Below are 21,336 nucleotides of genomic sequence, written 5' to 3'. Positions count from 1 at the left end.
AAAGCAGTCAGGATCATAAATTGATAATTTTCTTAGCACACAATAGAAGACAAGAAAAAATAAACTGCAAAGCCATTAGCAAATATTTTGTATAAAGATTAACTACAATTATTAATAAAGAGTGAATGCTTTATATGTGCTAACACACGATGCAAACCTATAGCTCACATTTTTCTTAGATTGAACAGAACCCCACAAATATGTTCTCAACTTGGGAGGTTTTTTCCTTTAGTTTCTTTAATGCAATCACAAACGCTATTCTAACTTCACCAAAAAAACTCTCAACCACCACTGTTGATTGTTTCTCTTCTTAAAGAGACATGAAATATCATGGAGCCCATCAGATAAGCAAGGAATATCTACAAACCTGAAAACAACTACGTTTTTGTAACTTGTAGCTTCAACAGAAACTCAACATAAAATTCTGGGGCTGTATGCAAAGAAAGAACTGGCAAATATTATTGATTCTTCTACACATGACAAAATGTCAGTATTACTAAGTTCCATGCTCTACCATAAAGTAATTATTATAATAACTGTCACCCCTTATGATTTACTATATACTTGGGGCTGTTATAAAGTGCTTTATGCCTATTAAGTCATGTATACTTATTACTCATGCTCACAACTCTGTAAGGTAGGTACCATTATTAGTATCTTTTTTAATGAAGAAATGACAGCAGAGAAGAGGGGAAGAAATTACCACAGGTCAACAGCAACTGAGCACCTGGTTAGAGTCCCCAGCCCAGTCACTGTGCCTCAGAGCTTTAGATTATTCATTGCTCCGTTATTATATGTGTCCACTTTGTCAGGAGAAGGAATTTAAAAAGAGAGCCAATGCAGCAGAAAAGGCAGACAGCAATTCATTTATGCACTTCACACTTCTTAGGCACCTACTACCCTTACAAGTATGCATGAAGTTCCTTCCCAAAATGAGAGCTCTAGAGTTAATCGGTCTTTTCTACAAGCCATCCCAAGTGAGGCCCTGGAAAACACTAGTGTATTCGCACTCAGAGATGTCAACTAAATTAGCTAGAAAAGATGAAAGGAATTCCCATGGTAAAAGCGCTAACAGCAAATAATGCCCCTTGCAAGCAGTTTGTCTATATTGAGAAACCCTCAATTTTACACATTTCTTATTTAAACATCTTGGAATGAATGTAAAAACTGTGAAAATATGCTAAATGACAGTCATGTGAAGACCAACTCAGTGAAGGGCAGTGGTCAAGGAAGGGTTAACTTTGAACGAAAAAGCTTGCAACTCGCCAACAGAAAGAAGCAAAGATGCAAGACAAGCAACTCTGCACACGTAACTCAGCCTCACATCAAAAGACACCTACAGGGAGAAAAGGTTGTTATCACATTAGCGTCTACAACAAGCAAGACCATCAATTATTTGTTTTGGGGTATTATTTTTGGTTTTGATATTTTTCAAAAATGTAGAGAAATGAGGAAATGCCATATATAATTACCATACCTAATGAAAAACGATATGATACACAATATATGTGTGTGTGTAGGTTTGTCTATGTGTATATATACTTTTTTTCCTTACAAACATATTGGACCACATATTTTGTTTTTTAAGTTTATTCCTCATGAAGTTCTAAAATCTTTGGACAATTAGGAACACGAAAACCATTGTACGTATACAAAGCCATTAACCTGAGGATGCACTATTATACTCCCGGTCCACTTCGCTGTACTTACCATCTGTAAGTACACATCCGTATATTCTACCTCTCTTTAAATAACCTAAGGGCTCCTAAAAATTCTGGCTATGAGGTCAATTGTTAATAGTCAAGTGTGTTCCTACTGACACACTATAGAAACGCATTTCCCTGGAAGAAAACGGATTAAACGAAAATGTCCACAGAAGAAAGAGAAAATATTTTAAAAATAACATTTGTAAAGGTTAGATCATTTTCTGAAATAAAAAAAAATTACACCTCACACAAAGTAAGAAGGAAAAAATCTGTTCATAGCCATGTGTTTCCTACTAAACAGAACAGAAGAAGTCACTTCAAAATATTATTGCAGAAACCTCTGCAAAGGATACTGAGTTGGGAAAGTGTGAACTATTAAAATAAACCAGAACCCCGATTTTTTTTTAATGGCCTCAATTTTGTTCTGTAGGTAAAAGATTCAAACTGATCTCAGGACACAAGGGAGGCAATTTCTAGCCAGAGGCAACAAAGCGCCTACAAATCTTCTCCAACAGCTCGCGGCAGGCTACCATGGGCGTGGCTTCAGTCAAAGGTTAGAACGCTTTGAAAGCTCGGCTTTACAATAAGGTGAACACGGTTTATGATGAGAAAACAAAACACAGAGTCCAGATTGTTTTCCAGCTAGGTCGCTTCATGTCCCACCTGATTTATTACCAAATTCATCTATTTAGAATCCTTTAGCCACGAATACACTTCACCCACAATAATATGCCATTTACATAACAAATCTTGAGTAATTAAACTGAGGAAGGCATCGCTTAATGGGTGGAAAAATAATTATACTAAAATAATGGTAGACAAGCCTTATGGTGTTAAATAGAAAACTGGATGCTCTCTGCAGACAAATAATTGGCCTCCAAGGAGGGAGGATACTTGTTGCCCCAGTTCTTAAATTCATTCTCCCATTATAAAATAGTAGAGATGAGGGACGAAGAAAAGTATTTTCCCAAATGGGGAGGGTACCAACATCGTCTAGGTTACAAACTCCCTCCACCCCCTTAGAAAATGCTAATTTTTAAATGCTAGCTTGTTGGGTGACTTTCTTTCCACATTTGGAAAGGAGAAGGGGAGGGTGTTGGATACGTTGGCATTAACCAGGGAGCCTGAGGCTGCTCAGCAAGTGAATAAGCAGCTCCATGGCTGGTTCTGGAGCTGCTGGTCACTCATCACTGAGCCTGTCCCGGGAAGCACGGTCAGGTCAATGATTTACACGTTAGTTCGGCACCTCCTGGTCACACATCACATACCCAACTGCCGGGAACAAAGGCCAACAATCTGTCTGACCTTCTACAGCAATTCCCATATACTTTCATAACCACTTTACTGAAGTCATAATTACAGACGAGTAATCAAAAACACACCTGGATCCACCTGTCTCGGGTTTCTTCGGAGTCCATTGGTCCGTTTCTGTGCAGAAAAGTGAAACAAAGCAAAACAAAAATTTTGCATGAGTAAAATTGTATTAATATGTGATACTTCGGAAGGTCAATTAATGTTGCACTTTTTCCATTTAAAAGTATGGCTGAATGTGATCAAAGCATGTGGTTTTACAGTTTTTGTAATTTGAGCTTTTTGTTTCTCTAATAAGTCTTCCACATGAACATCTATAATTTATGTTGTTGAGATACTACCATAGAAAAGGAGTATCTTTTCATTTGCCATCTCTGGGCATTATGGCTCAAAGAAAGTTTTTCAGAAATCATAATGAATCCAGGAACTGTTAGAATAAAGCCCAAGTAGCTATTCTTGGTTGGAAAATGCTCCCAGCAAAGACATGTGATGTTCAAAACTCTAACTCAGTTATTTCTGAGGCCTGAAAAGCCAAAGACTAGAAAATATACACAACACCTCACAACCAAGATCTGAAGCTCTGACTTTAACAAACATTTAACTGAGAATGGTGTTTCAAATACGGTCACTTGTACCTCAATATTTTAAAAAACAAAAGAGGCATGCAGCTTGTGAACCATGAAAGTGAATTTTTATCAGAGAAAAGAAAGCCATACAAAAAACTGCACATTAAAAACTGATCAATAAGATGCCTAACAAATTTTAAATGTTTGAAAATTCATGGTTATGTGTTTCATTTCACAAAGTTTTAAATTCACTCCTACCATAAGTATAGTAATCTCACTAATTAATAAGGACTTGATTATCACTTTTTATTATATGGCTGGATGTAATGCTAGGTCTGTAATGACCATATAATTTAGATTTTTACAAAAGCAATTTTCCCTCTGTGTGTGTTAGGGTTTTTGCCTATGTGTGGAGGAGACTTGGTTTCATTCAGAGCACACCTGGCTTTGCTAAGCACATATTAGTCAGGGATTTTCCTTTGGGTCCCTCTTGCTGTTTTCATTCACAGTTAAATGGATGAAAGAGTGTCTTACAGTCTTCTTCATGGCCTCAAAGCCCATCTAGCAGACTTTCAGGATTCTCAAGGTGGGAGCAAACTGAAGAAGTTTTTACAATTTTTGTCTTTAACCCAACTGCTTTCAAAATGGGTTTATAAAAGCCCAATATGATCATTAAAAAAGGCATTGAACCTGTGTTGAGCAAGATGGATAACTATCCTGGAAAAACTAGGATAAAGAGAGCCGTTAGGAGTGAGAAGAAAATGTCACTCTGGGCTTCTCGGTAGCCAAGGCACAAAAAGGGGGAAGCATGAAAATCAAAGATTCATAGTTGATAATTTGGAAGAAAGCTGCCTTCAATGAAAATCTCTTTTCTCCTTGAAATATTGTAACATCTTGTAGAGCTCTGTCAAGGACAATGACCACAACTCAGGAAACTATATAGTGATGGATATCATGTTGCTACTTACTTCCTACCTATCCCGTCACCTTCTTAATGTAAAGGCTGTCTTTCTGTGCTCTTATACCTTATACTATCAAAATGCTGGAGGCAAGAAAGGAATAAAGCCTTAGGGACTTATTTCTGGAATCCCCAAACTAGTATCATTTAAAAATTATAGACTTAAAATGTGGAAAAGAGCACTTAGGTTCAAGATAAATGCTATATACTATCTTGAAGTGAGGATTGAAATAGACAACAATTTGCAACAACACAGATGGACCTAGAGGGTACAACACTAAGTGACATAAGTCAGAGAAAGATAAATACCATATGATTTCATTCATATGTGGAATTTAAAAGTCAAAATGAACAAGGAAAAAAAGAAAATAAACATATAGAGTCTGAAGTACAGAAAACTGGTGCCAGAGGAGTGAGGGGGTGGGGGAGGTAACTAAACTATAAAGAAGATTAAGAGTACATTTATGTGGCAAACACTGAGTAATGTATAGGACTGCTGAATCGTTGCACTATGCACCTGAAACGGATATAACACTGTATGGGGAAAAAAAATAGAGAAGGGAGACTGGATGGCTCAGTCAGTTAAGCATCTGCCTTTTTTTTTTTTAATGTTTATTTTTTAGAGCAAGAGAGCCAGAATGCAAGTGGGAGAGAAAGAAAAAAAGACAGAATTCAAAGCAGGCTCAAGGTTCTGAACTGTCAGCACAGAGCCTGACGTGGGGCTCAAACTCACAAGTGGCAAGATCATGATCTGAGCCAAAGTTGGACACTTAACTGACTGAGCCACCCAGGTGCCCCACGTGTCTGACTTTTAATTTCGGCTTAGGTCATGCGCTGACAGTGCGGAGCCTGCTTGGGATTCTCTCTCTTCCTCTCTTTCTGCCCCTTCCCTGCTTGCGTGTGCACTCTATCAAAAAGAGAGACAGACAGACAGATACACACAGAGAGAGAATGTGGTATAATTATTAAGACTATGGATTCTAGAATCAGACTGCCTGAATTCAAATTCAGACCCTGTCACTTGGCACCTGCTGTTTGACTGTGAGCATCTCTGTGCCTCAGTTTTCTCACCCATAAAATGGGGATAATAACAGCACCTACTTCACAGCATTTGCAGTGAGAATTAAATGAGTTCAGTGAAATGCCTGGAACAGTTCTGACCACACAGTAAGTGACAACTTTATTATCATTATTGTTATTACCATCATCATTACTATTAACTTCATGGTATTTGGACTGTTTACATGAATACATATGACAAACTATTTTTCTAAAGTTATTGTCCTACTGCTTATGTTTTAGGTTTTTCCTACTGAAATTCAGTGGCCCTGAAAACAAATTTTTCTATAGGAAGAATGAGTGGAATTACAATTTGCTGTATTGAAAAAAATAAGTTTTCAGCTACTTAGACCAAATGCCTTTGGAGATTTATTTTACTTTAAAAGCACTTAGGGGTATCTGGATGGCTCAGTCAGTTAAGTGTCCAACGTGGGCTCAGGTCATGATCACGCAGTTCATAGGTTCAAGCCTCACGTCAAGCTCTGTGCTGACAGTGCAGAGCCTGGAGCCTGTTTCCAATTCTGTTTCCTCCTCCCTCTCTACTCCTTCCCAGATCACGCTCTGTCTCTCTCTCTCAAAAAATAAACATTAATAAAAACTGTAAAGCACCTAAAAAGTATTTTACATTATAAAAATTTGTGTAAATATTTAGAAGACCGCGTTTAAACAGTTTTAAAATGCTAATTTCAATGGTCATTCTGTTATATTCCACCCCCCAAATTCACTTCCCCTCCCCCACCTATATTCTCAAAAGCCTGAGACAGAGATTTTGTCCCCAGCAGGGAGAGGAGAGAAAACAGAGGTGCACACCCAGCAGCAATCCCTGGGAGCTGTCAAGTACAGCCCTGTGAGGACTTGCTCAACTTCTTTGATCACACTGGAAAGGAGCAAGGGAGGGGACAACCCACCAGCCGAATTTTAGAAGCATTTGAGTTATTTCTTGCTTCATTACCTATTACCTTGTCTTTCTCCAAAAGAAGTAATTTTATCATCCAAGAATCTCATCTTGCCTCTTGGGATAAACTTAATTCTCTGTTGATTTTACCAATAAAATAAGCAAAAGTTTCATTTGCTATGGGGCTGGCTCTGGTTCCTCCGTTTTAAAGATAAAAAATAATTCAGGAATGGATTTAAAGTGCATATGTGTTAAATAGAAGGTAATGATAATCTTACTTCCCACAGCTAGAGGCACTCCAGGTCCACTCCAGAATAGAACATGGGATGAACATCCCAGACGTGGCCATGAGGCCTACAGATCCTGTGGTTATTGAAAACTGACCTACCTTAAGAATAAAATATAAAATTAAAATTTAAAAAGTCACAACCACAGCTATTGAAAGGGGAACAGAACAGGACTACAAACTGGTATACAGAGAGAAAGATCCTCATGAAAGGGGGAAAATACAGATGACAGAGCTTACAAAAACATTTTATTATTTACTACTGGGAAGACTCCTGAACATCATACAAGCATTTGCCTCAGAGAATTAAACCACCTTCCACACAGTCTTGGTGGAGAAGCATACAGTGAATGATGCTTAATGTTCTTTTGCCACATTTCTCCTTAAACCAAGGTAAGGTCTCCAAATAGGTTGGGTAGTATAAGAGCTTATTATAATTATACATCCAAAATAAAGATTAGCAGAATCACACATTAAGTAAAAATTGCACTTATTGTATTCAGTAGTTAAGCAAGTGGCAAAACCACTGTTGCTGCATTTGAAAAAGTCAACGTGAAAATTCCTTTCATAATAGGCCTCCATGCAATTTTTGAAAAAGGATAAAATGCCTGGAGAGAATTATTTAGTATCATGTGAAAATTATTAACCATTTCTTATTGGCACACTTTCTGTAAATACATCCGCTTCGCATTACTTAAATAAAATCAAGTGAAATCATCTTCTTTGGATAAAAAGAATACATGTATCTAATAGGGTAAATGTAAAGTAATACTTTGTTAAAGTTCAGAGTTCAGTCTCAATAATCTAAGAAGCATGAGAATAACAGAAAGCAGGCTTCTTTCCAAGATTTTCACTGGCGGCATCCTTAGAGTCCCGATGAAATATCTGACCTGACAACTCAACAGTAAAAGAAACTTCACATTAATTAACTTTAGCCCTAGAAAAACTTGCATCAACTATTTTTAAGATTCTCCTTGATCTAGATTGTAGACTCTAAAATTCTTAACTGAAACACTGAAGAAGTGCATCTGAGCATCCCCACAGCACCCTCTTGATACCCTGTGTGTGCAAATTATGCGCTATGCAAAAGCGAAGCAGAAATAATGACTTATTTGATCTTACTGTTCTTTTCATTATTTTCACCAACAATATAAATGCCAGCCTATGAAATAATATTATACTACTCTTACTGATACCTAATTATGTTAAAATAATCTTGTATAGAACATATTTTCATCATTGTTTTACTCTGAAATTCTCAAATTACTGTACTTTGACTCACATAACCAACCACATACATTTGATAGTAAATTTTCTCCGTGATATTTTTGGGAGGTCAGATGAGAAATCTGCTACTTTGGGTTAAAGGACAAGGCAATGGTTGTCTGGAATCTGTCATATTTCCCATTCTTTGATATATATTTTTTTAAATAGATTTATTCTGAGAGGTGACAGGCATCATATAGTTCGAAGCCATTAGACCTTAGACTGTGTTAAGCTGAGAGAAAATGCTATCAGATCTTGCTTTGATCAATAAGACATGATACAAATCATGTTTGTGCTCAGCCAGACAACTACTAGAGACATAAAACCATATTCTGAGATGAACAATGTTAGACTTTTCAGGACTAGCGAATGTTGGGCAGCAATGCAATGTTTCATGACAGGGACACGTCTACCAACTCCCTGGGGTGACGGCTACCTTCCTCCTGTACTAGTAGGATCGAAGATATTTATTCCAAAGAAATGAATATAGAGGCATTAAGTTTTACAAACCTCAGGGTTTTGTGGAATTCTGCAGGAAACTAGGGGAAAATATCGCAATATTAGGCCCACACGCATTGCTACAATATTTGAAATTTACCTGAATAAGTACCTGAGTAACTGTGATATTCCATATCACACACATTCTTCGATTAAATATTCACATTGTCCCTCTCCCTAAGAGCTTCAGACGGTGACTGAAAATTCCTCTGATTTAACCTGTGCATTTCATTCATAAGCACTTGGTTGCTCCCACTCCGTTTCTATCCATTTTAAGACACACATTTAGCATTTTAAAAAGCTCAAGCCTGCTTAAGTTAGCCAACAATCTGGAATGCAAAAGTTATATAAAAAATGTTAAATGTTAATCTTACCTCTGGTAGTTTGAGCGTCCCTTGTTCTGAAACAAATGTAAAAATTGGCATTGTCAGTGTAAAGTTATTTTGTTTGGTTAGCAACCTTAGCTCTCCTTCTCTGCAGCTTGGTAAAACACTGCTGCTTTGTTTCTCTAACTGATACTTGTAATATATTTCCAGGGTCCCTCAGGCAGGACTAGTAATTGTTTTGCAACCCAGGTTCTCTTGCCTTATTGGCTTGTCAGGAAAGTGACTCACAGTTCTAAGTGACTTCTAGGTTATGCTTAACTTTTTCAATTGTTGATTAAGCAATGTCAACCCAACCACATAAAGCTCCTTGAAAAGGAGGCTTGCATTATATTTACATGCATGAGAAAAAGCTAGGTGGGAACTTTACTTTCAATACGCCTAGTTTTAAGTCTAAACACACTAAGTTACAAAAGTATTTCATTGAGTATAACAGTTGTGAATTTAACACTGTAAGAACTGCGTATGAATTTTTTTTCCTATTAAGTGACTATAACTCTTAGTTTTTAAGTTTGGGGGAAATACGGTTTAAAGATAGAAATAAAAAACTGACAGGATTAGACTCCATTGCTAATTTCCCTTTTCATCCTTAGTTTCCTGGTCTGTAAATAGAAACAACAATCTACTCATTACATTTTAGTTCTTGAATAGGATGAGCAGTTGTAAAGGACCCTGGGATTTGTGGGCGAGTACGGTGGGAGACGCGTGAAGGCTTGCTCTGAAAGTAAAGGCAATTCGCTGCACGTGGACACCTGGTGGATATTTATGCTTCCTTCCTACACATGTTATTCCTTTTCCAGGCTGTGATGGAAACCACCACATCATTTTCTGCCTATGCCCATCCAAAACGATCCTTTAAAGAGGGATCCGAGAAAAGAAGAAACTGGGGGAAACATCAGGAAATAAACGGCAGCTAAATGAGAGCTCTGTAAGCTCTTCTGGTAAGAGGATCCAAAAAGTCCCACAACCTGAGTTCAAGGGGAAAATTCCGACCTGAACACCTGACTAGCTGCCACAGATTGCTTTACGCAGGAAAGCTGCCTGGGGCATGGAACAGAAGGTTGTTTTGTTCTGTTTTGTTTTATAAAAGATTACTCCTGATTAATGCAAACGGAAGACTCGTGACAAAAGTCACCTTTCCACAGAAAAGTTAAGTCTGCGCTCCTCTGTCAATTTCAAGCCCCATGCCCCTAGCTTTCACAGATGACTGCCTTCTTTGAAGGCATCTTTGCCAAGTCTGAAGTTGGCCTTTACAAAGGAGTATTCCTGGACAGAAAGCTATTTCACTTATTTTCCTCATTTAGAAATAGACAATGTTGCAGAAGAAAGACTAAGAAGTTTGTGGAGAGGGTCCATGTAAGTACCATTAGGTTAACTTAGGTTCCTAACAGAGCAGGTGTGACGCCCGATTCACTGGTTCGACCAGAAAGACCTATATTCCAGAATAGCCCTAAACTACTTTTTTTCCCCTCCCTACTGGTGCATTAGAGAATCATAAACTGCAAGAAGCACCAAATGGGAGAGGAGTTTAAGTTTTCCATACAAGGAGACTGAGAAAAGCCTGGATATTTCCAGATGTCCTCCAAAATGGAAAAACTTCAGATTTTTTGCTGGGTTCAGTGTTCATAAATGAATAGGCCACTTAATTTCAATTCAAAATTACCATTTTTTTCTGACTCTGCATAGAAGTATTTTTATGTCCTTGTGAGTAGGTCTTTTACAGTATGTTTTAAATGTATTATATTTTTGTATAAAACCTATGATCACCCGTGTGGCAGTGAGGGACACACTATGCTCCACGAAGGTCATCTAGTTGCTCCTAAGGAAGAAGGAAAGACGGCACCTGGCACCTAAGGAGGTCATCTAACTATGCAGACACTTGTCCCTCTTTACCCAGAAAATAAGATCTAAGACTCTCACTGACAGGCTCTTCATATTTTGTTGTGTAGTGTGTAAGTTCAATGTGGCCAGCTCTCTGCATGAGTAAGCACCTATTAAAAGACTCAAGAGAGTGAGAGGTCCCAACGAGGCACGCATGTGACTGGTAGAAAGCCAGAAGCAATCTAGACTGGGCTGACCACCTTACCCAATCTCTGTCTTTCATTTACCCACTTCCTGTTAGCTCCTGCTTTCTCTCTTTGATGTCTCACCAGCTTTCCTCATAATTCGGATTAAACGTACTAAGAACTGCTCTACAGAAAGCCTCTTCATTGTAACCCAAGTAGGAAACATGGAAAAGAGGCTTTGGGCTGCATGCAATTCCAACTCTAAGGACCTGAGTTCTTATTTAAGCCTTACCTTTCCCTTGCCACCACTTCCCACCCTCATAGCTACTTTACCTACCCTCTACAGCCTGTCCCCCAGGAGAGAGGCCCACGTCCTCCACAGACGTGGTGTGGAGAAGTTCACACTCTGATCTGCTCATGCTGGGTCTAGCACAGTGGCTCTTGAAAGTCTCAGCTTTTATTACTTCTATCTCATGGCAGGGTTCTGTAAATTTTCTAAGAATAGGGTAAAAACCAAAGGACTTAAAAATAACTCTTAGAACCTGTTTTGAGTTCAGCAATTCTTATTACTTTTGTACTTGCCCTAGAGGCCACAGCACTGAACTGACTGCCTCCTTTATAAGCAAAATCTAAATTCTGATAACCATACTAAGGTAACAGCTTGTTAACTTATACTAAAATAGCCGTGATGAGAGAGGGAGACGCAACTGCCAGCACGGCCTCATACATTATCAAAGTAAAAACTCATTCTGGCTAGAAAAATAGAATGAGAACCTCTTCCCATGAAATATTCTATGAAAAGTTGCTCAAATTTTGAAGTCTCCAACACCATGTTCAACCTCCTCTTGATAGGTACCCAAAACTACTACAGCAGGTACTTGGGTCCCTAAAAAACGCTCCATGTGTCTGCATCAAGATGTGCATCAAGATTAAGATGATAAGGGCTGATGACCATCAAATCTATTTTAGCTGAATTCTGACCAAACAAAGGTTGCTGCTCAAAATCTGATGAAAAAGTCTTTCTTTCTGTATCTCTCTTTTTCTCCTGGGAACTTCCTTAGGAGAGTAATTCAATTCTTCAAGTTTCCAAAAGTTTTTAATCCTCAACTTGTCTTTACCCCGCAGCCTATTCTCAGACTCCTATTGATCAAACTATAAAATGTTCTTACCCTTTCAAGCGCCTTTCTGGATGGTGACTCACAGGCCTGCAAGGGGTTTAGACCTCACATTCTTTCATCAAGTCCCAACTGGTTTGATGTAATTCAGACAGGGGTGTTACTGAGGTGCTTGGAGGCTTTGCAGAATGCCGTCTTCAATGCAAGCACAGGCTTCAATGTGCAGATTTGTGTAAAAGAAATGTTTTCCACTGAGGCCTTAATACAATTCATTTGTTTAAACAAAAAATTCAGTCCTATTATATTTGTTTTTCCAATACAAGTGGCTCTCAATGCATATAATATTGCACAATTTGCTCTGTCTCTTATCTGAAGTTCTATTTGTTAAGACTAAACAAATCAATGTCCAGTAAGACTGTTGGTCTCTAAAGTGGCCACAGAAAGTAATAACCAGGGTAGCTTTTGAAGGTGCCTCGTCCTCATGGCTAACATGCTATTTCTGTCAAACATTAAAACTAAAAGACAGCTGAACTGATCAAATTTTGAAGTTAAATGTTATATTCACCACTCAGATCTATAGCAATATTGTGAAGGAAAAACAAAGTTTAAATACGTGGTGAGAGAGTTTGATTTCAAGCCTTTTCAAGAGCTCTAACAGACCAGATAGTATTTTCCAGTTCACCTTAATAATCATTAGAATATCATTAAGCTGACCCAAATAGTTAAGGGCAAGGAATAATGACTAACCTTGAGTATAAAATTTTCTTGGTAAATTAAAAAAAGAGGGGTAATTTATGGGAAAGGCTTTAAGTAATATGAAGTAGACCCAAAGTCAGTTTTGGGTCATGAAATCAACGACCAAGCCTCAGTTCACGTAAAACCAATCTGATAAAAATGCCTACTGGTATGGGGCTGAAATAAAACCAAGTTCTAAAAGCTTACTTTTAGGATAAAATACTGCAATACTACTAATAAAAAAAGCCATTTCAGATGCCATTTGGGGTGGAGGGTCTAGGTAGCAATCCTGCAGGTTTAAACCATTAGGATACCAAGGCCACTTCCTTCCAATTAGGAATGGCTATCGCAGCAGCAGGAGCAGCAGCTGGCCTAGATAAAAGAGCGATTAAACAGAGAAGCAAATGGGGACCTGCTTTGGTTAAATACTAGAGCAGCTGAGGCTTGCATTCCCACTAAAGGAAAAGATGCATTAAACCGAAGTTGTCTGCTCCAGCAATATTTGCCTTCCAGTGTGACTTTCTTTGTTTAAACTGAGAGACTGCAAAGCAAGCTATATTGATCAAAATCAGGGGAAGAAGGGGACCAACAGGATTTAGTGGAGGAAAAACACAGGTGCCCCCAAAATGTGGCAGTTTTGGATTAGACCCTCATGGTAGGGTGCTGTGAGAAAGAAACGACACTCTGGAATTACATCAGCTTTGCAGAGACTTGTTGAGAGTCGCATATACTGGAGTTCATACCTATTCATTATTAAGGTTGGAAAGTTTTGGCAGCACACTTCAGAGTCCATGTCTGTGTTGATCATTGAGGTTGCAATGGTGAATGAGGAGGAGTCAACTCAAGTTCAGTGAAAAAGAGGGAAATTGCCTGCTCTTCATATCCATGCAAATTCTCAAATGTTAAGACATAAACTAATCACACAACCTTTAAATTTGTTTCCAAGTTGCAGTTTGTCTTATAACTACAAAATAGGAAAACATAAAACACCTTTTTAAAAATATTTCAAATGCACTTGAGTTAATAATCTGTCATAGTCAAATATTAATATGAATGAATTACTTCATTCAGAAATGCACTGCATTTTTGCCAAGTAATTATTTCGAAGATGAATGAAAACTAGGTAAGTTTAAGGGAGATAGGGCATGAAATATGAAAGGTTTCTAAACTCAGGGAAGACAACATCCAAATAAGGCTTAAGATCCACAAAAAGAAATGCCTAAGAGCAATTTCACATGCTGATTGGTTAGTATCTAGCCACATCCCAAACTATTAAAGATTGTATTGGAGTGATATATCCCTATTTGGGAAAAAAGGAGTAACAACTTACAGTTAAGCACCCTGACTATGGACTTGGTACTAAGGGATGAATACAAAAATGTGAAATATGTTCCCTACAGGAAGGAACATATAATCTACTAGAGGAAATGAAAAGTGCCACCAAACAGTCCAGGTATTCCACTACACTGTCTTCCTCCCCATGTAATTACGTTGAGGCCATGTAACTATGTTTAACCAATACACTGTGATTAAAAGGGGGAAGAAAGGTGTTATTTATTTCAGTATGCAGTTTTAAGAGCAGCTACTGGGAAGCCATGTGTTAAATTTGCCGAGTCACAAGATGGAACCAGCTTAGATCCCAAAGCCAATTCTTAGAAGGGAGCTACCTTGGAGGACTTTGGAACCCATAGCCAAGAGTGCATGTGTGAAAAATAAATGTTTATGTAGTAAAGCCAACGACATTTGAAGTACTTTAGGAAGATTTTAGTTGCTTAACAGCAAATAAATAAAACCTACATACAAACTAATTAGAGAACAATTTAATTCACACTACTGTCGGGTGGCTAAGGTGAAGTTAAATGATTGGGAAAGGGCTTGGAGAGGAAATGGAGGAAGAGTACACCTTAGAACTGTCAGGAGAAAAGGGAGTGTATTTTAAGAAGAGGAATAGTAAAACCCAAGCAAGAATTGGGATTTCTAAAAATGGAATTGACTGGATCAAGGAGCATACTTCCCAGAAATTGACGTATTTTTCTCATCAGGTGTTCTGTGATCTGGTTCTGTTTCTTGCTACTTATTAACCTAATATAAGCTCCCTAACCAAGGCCTGAAAATCGATGCTCAGAGCATGAGCCTTTCCGTGCATAAATACTAGAAAGGAATGCAAAGCTTCCACCAAGGTTTCTATCTTCAATTCTTAATGTACCATCCAGGAATTCAGATAAGGTTTTCATTTCACTTATCCTTCATTGAGTTAGGCTCTGGTCTTTACAAGGGCAGAATCAAAACTTGTCCAATCTTCCACAGCCTCCCGCTTCTGGTTCCAAAACAACAGTGATCCTCAGAGCCCAAAAACCCTAGTGCCACACTTCTATTCATTACACTGTCCATCTGTTTGTCACTGTCACTCATCACTTGTCACTCACTCAGACTTGTCACGGTCTGTCCACTCACTCATCCATCTAACACGGCTTCCCAGAGGTAAGGGCATCAGTTAAGTATCGTTCTCATTAGCAGGAGGCTCCAGTCTAATTGAAGTTTGGACACTACTCTGTAAGGAAAGGAACTATACGTATAGAAAGCAATAGAATCTCACAGTCAGAATTGACTTCAATAAAGATCATGTTGGAAATCATATGAAAGAGTATGATTAACCACAGGGAGTAAGGAGACTTTTGCAGTTGTCCAAACGAATGACAGTGAGATTTTTTTTTTAAATCTATAGCCATACCACATCAGTGGATTCTAGAAAGCCTTAGGAAGAGAACTAAGAAGAACAGCTGAGTGAATGAAGATGAAAGAGGTGGGAATCAAGGCTCACATCCAGGTTCAGGTGAATGTATGGATGTTGGACCTTTAACTAAGACAAGGAGTAGGCAGAGGAAGCTTCTGTTAATGATTAATGAGGTTGGTTTTAGACATGTGAAATTTGAGGTCACTGCCAGATACCTGGGAAGGGATATGTGAGAAGAAGATGGAAGTTTTGAATCCAAAGTTCAGGAGAAAAGCCTTACGTGGAACTAGTGACTTATCTACCTGGTGTAGGTTATAGCTAACTCCAGGGAAATTAATCAGATATCTAAAGGACAGCATTGGGGATGTGGTAGGATATGAAGGAGAATGTTTAATTGCCAAATAAGAGGGAAAGCTCAAGTGAGGTAAGGCCCGGAATGTGATGACCAGTGGATTTGGCAATTAGAAGTAGAATGGAAGATTCTCTAATCTTCATCTAACTCCTGGGCTACTGTATCATTTTGTACAACTAGTCTCTCTTCTGCCTGGACCAACATTGAGAGAAAATGGCATGCTCCACTTTCTGGAACTGCCTTCTACCCCAGTGACCCAATGTTTATAACGTAACTATTCCTACTGAGCACAGCCTTCTGGGCCACAAGTAGCCTGTCTCATACTGAGCCTATCAGACACTCTTTGTCTCATGAGAATATAGTTAGACTATGTTAAGCAAGACAGTTATAAAACTCTGTAAAGTTGAGGTCAATCTCAAATTACCCATGATAAAATTTTATGTGGGAACCTGGATTATCTAAGCATTTGAGTTTGCCTTAAATCAATATCATTGATGACTTGCTTTAAATTTAGCTGATCCCATCCCCCAAGTCAAGTTCTCCTGAAATGATGTCACTCTCTTCTCCAGAAAAAGCCCCTAGTTTACTTAACTAGGTCTCCAGCCCTTGATACATTTTGTTCTCCTTTCTGCCCTCCTCACTTCCATCCACATTTCCCCCAAATGTCATACCCATCCTCAAAAAACCACACTTTTGAACTAGTGTACTCTGTGCAAAACTTAAGCCAATGTTGGTTCTCTGCTGGCTGGGAAACATCCATCCATTCTAGCTTGGCCATGTCCTCAAAATTCTACCTATTTTCCCACACTCACCAAGCTCAAACTCAGACTCTACCCACTTTTACTACCTACAGCAGTGCAGGGTTCGAGGACAGGATGTCATAACTTCCAACTTTTAGAGGGCCTCGGTTTGAGGGTGAGGGAGAGGGTTGCTAACCGCTGTATCAGATTCTTCTTCCCTCAGGACAACATGGCCCTTTATTCACAGGGGTGACCCACAGAATCCTAATCTGGAGACAAAACAGGGAAGCCTCCCGGGCAGGTTCTTACTACTTCACACCACTAATTACCAGACTATGAGCATTCAATGCCATCGGTCTCTTAAAAATCTTGAGCAGGAAAGGATGGAAAGAGAGAAGATTACACAGTTGTATTTAAAACAGGAGAATGCAGGACAACTTTGGGAGCAACGGAGAAAAACCAGAGAACAAGAGAATAATGTTTAAAACTCCAAGAAGTAAATTCAGCCAGAGGCTTAAATTATTTTCCCCTCTTTTTTAGTATGATGAATTCTATAAAAGAGCGTAGAGAATGATGCTCCCTTTAATAAATGATATGGGTGTAAGTGACCATTATCTATAATCTGCAGGGCATGAACAGCCTTATTCTTAGTTACCTTATTTTCATACTTTTATGACTCAGTTTCCTCATCTTAAAATAAGAGATCCTAGAACTGAAGGTGTCTAAATCTTCCAGCTGAGACGACCCATGGGGAAAGGGCAAGCATGATCCCAGGGAGGCCTGAATTTCTCACAGCACTTCAAAGCACTGAAGCCTAAACATATTTGGTAGCTATTAATTTAACTGAATTCAGAAGTGTTTTTGCCAAAAAAAATTTTAAAAAAGGAAAACCTCTCCCTTTTTCAGACAAAAAACCAAGCACATGATTTCCCTCTGGTTGTTTAGGCACTATGCATCTCACCACTAATGCACAGGACAGGGAGCATGACTCCGGTCAAGAACAAACTCTGCAGCTGGTCTGCTTGGATTTGCATCTTCACTCTATTGGTTAAGCAACTAAGGCAAGATACTTATATCTCTGTGTCTCAGTGTCTCCCATGTAAGAACAACAGCGATGCCAACTTTTAAAGTTGTATTTGTATAGGTGTAAGTGAGTTGATGGCAGTAATAACTTAAAACAGCACCTGGAACTTTGTATTTATTTAAAAAAAGACCTTTAAAGGCTAGGTGTTATTATCCCTATTTTAGAAGGAGAGAAACTAAGACTTACAAAGGTTAAGTAAGCCACCCAGCGAGTAAGCTCTGGAGCGGGAGTCAAACCAGACGAAGACCCCAGGGCTCATGGGCTTACTGCCATCACACAGTCTCCCAGTCCAGAGCTCCTGAGTGAAGGGCAGAAAACACTGGAATGGTGACATCGAACAGACAGGAAATGCACCACTCTTGTATCTGCCTGACCAGGAATTCCCCACTGTTTCCTACTGCCTTTTTTTCTTTAAAGTAGAAGTTGAAAATTTAAAGTCCTTTAGCATCACTCATTTATATCACTTCAAAATTGGGTGCTCACAGGGCACTTGGGTGGCTCAGTCAGTTGAGCATCCAACTTTGGCTCAGGTCAATGATTTCACGGTTTGTGGGTTCGAGCCCTGTGTCAGGATCTGTGCTGACAGCTAGCTCAGAGCCTGGAGCCTGCTTTGGATTCTCTCTCTCTCTCTCTCTCTCTCTCTGACCCGCCCCTGCTCACACCGTCTCTCTCTCTCAAAAATTAAAAAAAAAAGAAAAATTTGGTGCTCACTATTTCTTCTATCTTCCTTTGCTCCACATCATAAAAACAGCAGCAAGAATATAGATTAAGGCCATCCCCTTAAAACAAACAAACAAACAAACACCAGGCTTCTCATCAAAGCACTCTGGATTAAAACACTGAGTTTTTATTGTGCCCGGTACTGTGTTAATAAGCATCAACATTATTCCATTTGATCTTCACGATAATCCTCAATTTCCATTTAACAGAAGAATAAACAAAATCTCAGAATGCTTAGGTAACCCTTCCAAGCTCATGCAGGTAACAAAAGGCAGAGTGAGATTTTTCAACCATTTCTGCTTGCCTCTCAACTACTCTCCTGCACTCTTCCCGGAGAATGCAAGAACCTTGCCAACTATGAGATCATTTTATATTCCTCACAGAAACTCCGAAGACAGGACTGGTGGTTTATAAAAATACATTCGCCTACCATGAACACGTAATATGTTAACTGTCCTCACAGAGACTAAAGGAAGGGACAAATACAGAACAAAAATTTAAGTGATAAGCTGTATCAAGTGGACAATTAAAGAATAACAACAGACAGAACACTTCTGTTATATTTGACGACTCTGTAAACTGTTTCTGACCTTCAGAAAAATTAGCCCGTAATTTAATCTTGTCTCTGTCTTAGCAGACTTTGAACAAATTGCATGAACACTCTGATCCCGGTCAGAAAATGGGAGGGGCTGTTCCGAGGCCTGAACAGGTACGTGCAGGAAGGGCCACCGGATGGCCCGGCCTGGACAGGCACAGTGCAGGTGCTCAACTAACGTCGCGATCCTGCTCGTGGCTGCCCACGCCTAGCACAGAGAGCTCATGGCTCATGGGAACCTTAAAAACCATCCACCAAAGCAAAGTGAGAAAAATGTGCTGTGGTCTTAGTCTCTAATGGAATTCACACCTTTCCTACAATTGCCCATTTTCTGAACTCAGCTCTGAAATGAGCTATTATTCTCTGTTTCACTCTTCTTCATATTATCCAAAATAATTCAATGTCCACCTTTTCCTTTGGGAAAATCAAAGGTTAACATGGCTACCTTTTGAACTCAAGCTGTTAAAGATCCCTTTCTTCTGTTCAGAAAGTTTTACTCATTTTGAAAGGTCTTACTGATAAAACACAAGAGAAACTCAGGGGGAAAGGACAAAGAGAAAGAAGAAGAAAGAGAAAGAATAAAGAGGCCAGAAAAGAAAGAGGAGGAAGAGAGCCCAAGAGGGGCAGAGAGAGGCAAAAGGCTATTGAATGCATAATTGCCAACAGCCTTTGCAACTGGCTCATGTAACAATCATGGAGCCTTATTTTAAAAGCCAAGGGGAAAATATTTACATGAAATCCAAAGGATATATGCTCTTTGTTGAATGCTGCAAAATGACAATGTATTCAATTCATTAAATCATGAATTAGTGTGTGTGATGTTACTTCTGGCATCATTAGCATTTCTGAGCTGAATATTTAAGAGAACAAGGGAGAAATTTAAGGACTAAAGATAAAAATGAAAAATAATATTTTTATTCCATTTGTATGCTTTGGCTACATTTGTGTAGCATTAGTGAGATTCAGGGGCTGGGGCTGAATGAAATGGGTGACATGAAACCTGCCAAGGCCCCCTTGCAAGCCTCTGCCCCCCAGGTACGTATAGTCACAGGAATTTCAAGTAATTTTCTAATTGTCCTTATAAATGATAGTTTCAAAAGCAGGTATGTCACAATAAACACATATTAAGAGTAAATTAGGCCTTAATTATGTTTATCAAGTTTTATGTCCTAATTAAAAGCAGAATCACAACAATAAACATGACTTACCAGCAGAATTAACTCTGCCACAATTGTCTACTCTTCCCAAACATTCTTTGTGTGCTCTGGCGCCACACTTAAAACATAAATAGCCTTGATAAAATGTTCCTCTGAAAGGTAAAATTAGAGAGTGATATGTTAAAAGGTGCTAAGTTCTGCCTACAGGAAAACACGAACACGAAAAAGAAAATGAGGGAACACGGGCTCTGCAAAGTCTTCTCTGCAAAAGAATGGGGTCTCCTGGGGCTCAGAAAGGAGCACCCAGGCACAACACCTCAGAAAGATCTGTTGACTTGAAACTGTTGAGGCAATTTCCCCACTTCAGAACATTTTGGCTGGGATATTAGAAAAGTTGGAGACACTGAGCAATTATACCAACTCCTTTAAACTGAAAGACAGGACTGGGCAAGCCTACCTCAGGAGCATCTGACAGACTTTGCAGGACGTGACCCGACTGAAGGTGTGCATCTTGAACTCATGGAAATTGGAGTCCGCATAGTCTGGCCTTATGTTTGATCTATACAAGGGAAAAAAAGGAACTTCCTCAAGAAAGTTGCACCACAGAATAGCAGTCCAGTCATCTAAAACCTAGATTCATCAGCATACAGTGGGTGGAGATCTGATTCAAGCAAAAAAGGCTAGTAAATATGCAACGTTTTCTAGGCCAAAAGTAGGATTTGCATGAAAATATGCACCCAAATCTGGTTGGGTGTGAGGGAGCAACACACAAGGATTTGGGCAAACAAATCCTCCTCAGGATTAAAGGTTCCCAGAGAACTTTACAGAATGGCCCACACAGGTCATCCTGCCAGGAAAAACACAAAAATCGTGCTGGATGTTCATGCTGCATGGCATTCTCCAGCCTCATCACTGAAATAGAAACTAGAGGGTGAGGGCGGGAGGAGGAGAAGACAGTGCCTCATTCCCACAGAGGCCATCTCTAGGTATGTGGATGATGTAATGACCTGTAAAAGTGAATAATTTCAAAAAACTTCTTGAAACAAAACATCAGTCTGATGTTTAAAAGTTCCTCCTTAACCATTCACTTTCCATGCAATCCAAATAAAAAAAATAAACAAAAGTATTGTTTTATGTTTTACTTCGATTATGTGAATATGCAAAAAGTAC

At 39.0% G+C, this 21,336-nt stretch overlaps 1 protein-coding gene across 1 annotated transcript in view; it reads right to left on the bottom strand.

Moving 5' to 3' along the window:
• The window catches only part of VAV3 (vav guanine nucleotide exchange factor 3), a 350,308-nt gene that overhangs the window by 105,151 nt on the left and 223,821 nt on the right, over positions 1–21,336 (bottom strand). The window contains exons 16-19 of the mRNA XM_029947164.1: positions 20,624–20,725; positions 20,218–20,318; positions 8,920–8,945; positions 3,089–3,134 (exon numbers count right to left, since the gene is read on the bottom strand). Of these exons, the coding sequence (XP_029803024.1) occupies positions 3,089–3,134; positions 8,920–8,945; positions 20,218–20,318; positions 20,624–20,725 (275 nt within the window). The remainder of the gene's footprint in view (positions 1–3,088; positions 3,135–8,919; positions 8,946–20,217; positions 20,319–20,623; positions 20,726–21,336) is intronic.

Source organism: Suricata suricatta, chromosome 8 (assembly GCF_006229205.1).
Source record: "Suricata suricatta isolate VVHF042 chromosome 8, meerkat_22Aug2017_6uvM2_HiC, whole genome shotgun sequence".
Taxonomy (NCBI): domain Eukaryota; kingdom Metazoa; phylum Chordata; class Mammalia; order Carnivora; family Herpestidae; genus Suricata; species Suricata suricatta.
Note: the sequence above shows the minus strand (reverse complement) of the source record. Positions and strands in the feature narration are given on the sequence as shown.